The 2012-nt window shown below is 47.7% G+C and overlaps 1 protein-coding gene across 1 annotated transcript in view; it reads left to right on the forward strand.

Annotated features, from left to right (window-relative positions):
* The window catches only part of LOC114071488 (gastrokine-1-like), a 19532-nt gene extending 17810 nt beyond the window's left edge, over nucleotides 1-1722 (forward strand). The window contains exons 4-5 of the mRNA XM_027909316.1: nucleotides 871-1009; nucleotides 1581-1722. Coding sequence (XP_027765117.1) covers nucleotides 871-1009; nucleotides 1581-1669 — 228 coding nt within the window. The 3' untranslated portion in view covers nucleotides 1670-1722. The remainder of the gene's footprint in view (nucleotides 1-870; nucleotides 1010-1580) is intronic.
* The last annotated feature ends 290 nt before the right edge of the window (nucleotides 1723-2012 follow it).

Here is a 2012-nt window from a genome sequence, read left to right on the forward strand (position 1 = left end):
AATTTTAAAAATGACCTCAGCATTTAGCACACTCACTGTTGGTAGACACTGGTTTGCCTTGAAGACTGAGAAGTGAATACTTAAAAAAATCCAGGCTTTAAAGCACAAGAAGACCATGAGAGGCTACGAGAAACAGGAGAATGACCACAGTAAAGGCATAGGCAAAAAGATGCAGCTTTAGCTGTAATTGCAGACTTGCTTTTCTTAAGGTTCATGTCAGAGTACCCTGAAGCTGATTTCATCTCCTTGCTTACCAGAGAGAAGAAAGCAGAGTGCAATGGGCACTGTGACTATATTTCACATATTTTGAAACACTTTAATAATCCCAGCCATCCCTGCCAAGTCTGTCTTTCGCTGCAGTCAGTTGGGCTATTTCTTAACTGGGCTTTTTCCTGCTGGAGAGCATCACCTTGTCACTCGTGGCACGACTGTCTTGCCCTCAACTGCAGTGCGGCTTGGGAATTTCCCCTAGGGATGCTTTGTCCCAAGAAAGGAGGGGGGGCCTCCTTCCCTCTGCCAGCTGTGCTTTCTCTCAGCAACCTGAGCTCTGCGATTTGCTGAGAAACCCTTTCTCTCAGCAGCCCTTCAAGGCCACCAATGCTTTTGGCATGGCAATCCTTCCAAGGCCTTCAGAGTCATTGCAACACCAACCTGCCTTCGTCAGCTCACACCTTTGCCTTGCAGCTGCCATTGTCAACACTCTCTTTTCCTTTGGGGAGGGAGAGGGATCTGTGCCATGGCAGAGACACCACTAAAGGCAGCTGCCACTCCCACCCCAAGCACCCGCTCGTCACTGCACAACTCCCCATGTGCCCGCCATGAAACGCGTCCTGGCACCCATCTTGCTGAATGCTGTCGTTTGATCTCTAGAACCAGGTCGGTCTTGGAAGACCTACAAAGAAGATCACCTTTGTGACCAAGGGATTGGTCAGCAACCTCAACTCCTACGGAGCAGACATCATGGCCATGTGCAGCGGACTCACCACCTACATGACCTATGAAGTTCAAGGTGAGTGCAACCAAAGGAATTCTCTCTCCCATTGGCCTGCCACTTTCTTTCCCTTGGCCAGTGACCACTGCACAAAGGCTCCTCTTCCAACTTGACACGGACAGAAACCAAGCAACAAAAATACACCCCTGTAGAATGGCAGCCACTGTTGTAGCTGCTATAGACTGAGCTGCTGCTGGTGCCTTACTTGTATTTTGATCACTTGCAAAAGAATTTTGTATTAACGGGGAAAAACCATTTGTTTTAAATGTATCCGAGGGAACTAAATTTTACTCTGATAATCCTGAACACCCTCAAAGTATTCTGAGCCTTCCTGCAAGCTGATTGCCTCCAGCCATGTCATGGAAAGCTGCTGTACAGCTCGGGCTCAGCTCTTGCATGGCAGCATTGCCCTCTACTCCCTGCTTACTTTGCTTTGGGCATTGCTTTGGCTCCTGAAGGGGCTTAATGGGATTAAAAAGGCAAGTGCAATCTGCCTGGTATTAAGGGCTGTCTACAAATGCACAGATCACTCAGCACTATCTAAGCCAGCATCTCATGGTTTTGGTTTTCTCTTTTGTTGTTTGTTAAGGACCCCAACTGAATCTCAGATCGTGTACTACACTTGACGTCATGAAAGTTGTGGACCTGAATTATTGTCGTGGCAATATAATGGCCTGAAAACTTTACCTGTCTTGAACCAAGTGTGGGGGTCTCCAGAGCTGCTGCCCAAAGCCAACCCCAATGCCCTTCTTCCCTGGCATCTCCCCTTTCCAGAGATTCCTTCTTGAGGATGGAGATGTTGAAATACATGAATGGGTGACCAGAGCTTTCAATTAAAGACCTTCATTATGTGTTGACTCCAACTTGTTTGTCTTTGCCATTTTTTATTGATGAACACCCCTAGAAATACATTTTGATTGTCTCTCTTTCGCCCCTTTTGAGCCCTTCAAATGCTCTTTTCAGGGCTCTCAACTCTGGGCACACCCAGAGTGCTGGGCAAGCCCCGGGGTGTGTACCTTAC

Source organism: Empidonax traillii, unplaced genomic scaffold (genome assembly GCF_003031625.1).
Source record: "Empidonax traillii isolate 1590-97213 ecotype Southwest subspecies unplaced genomic scaffold, ASM303162v1 scaffold2049:size62674, whole genome shotgun sequence".
NCBI lineage: Eukaryota > Metazoa > Chordata > Aves > Passeriformes > Tyrannidae > Empidonax > Empidonax traillii.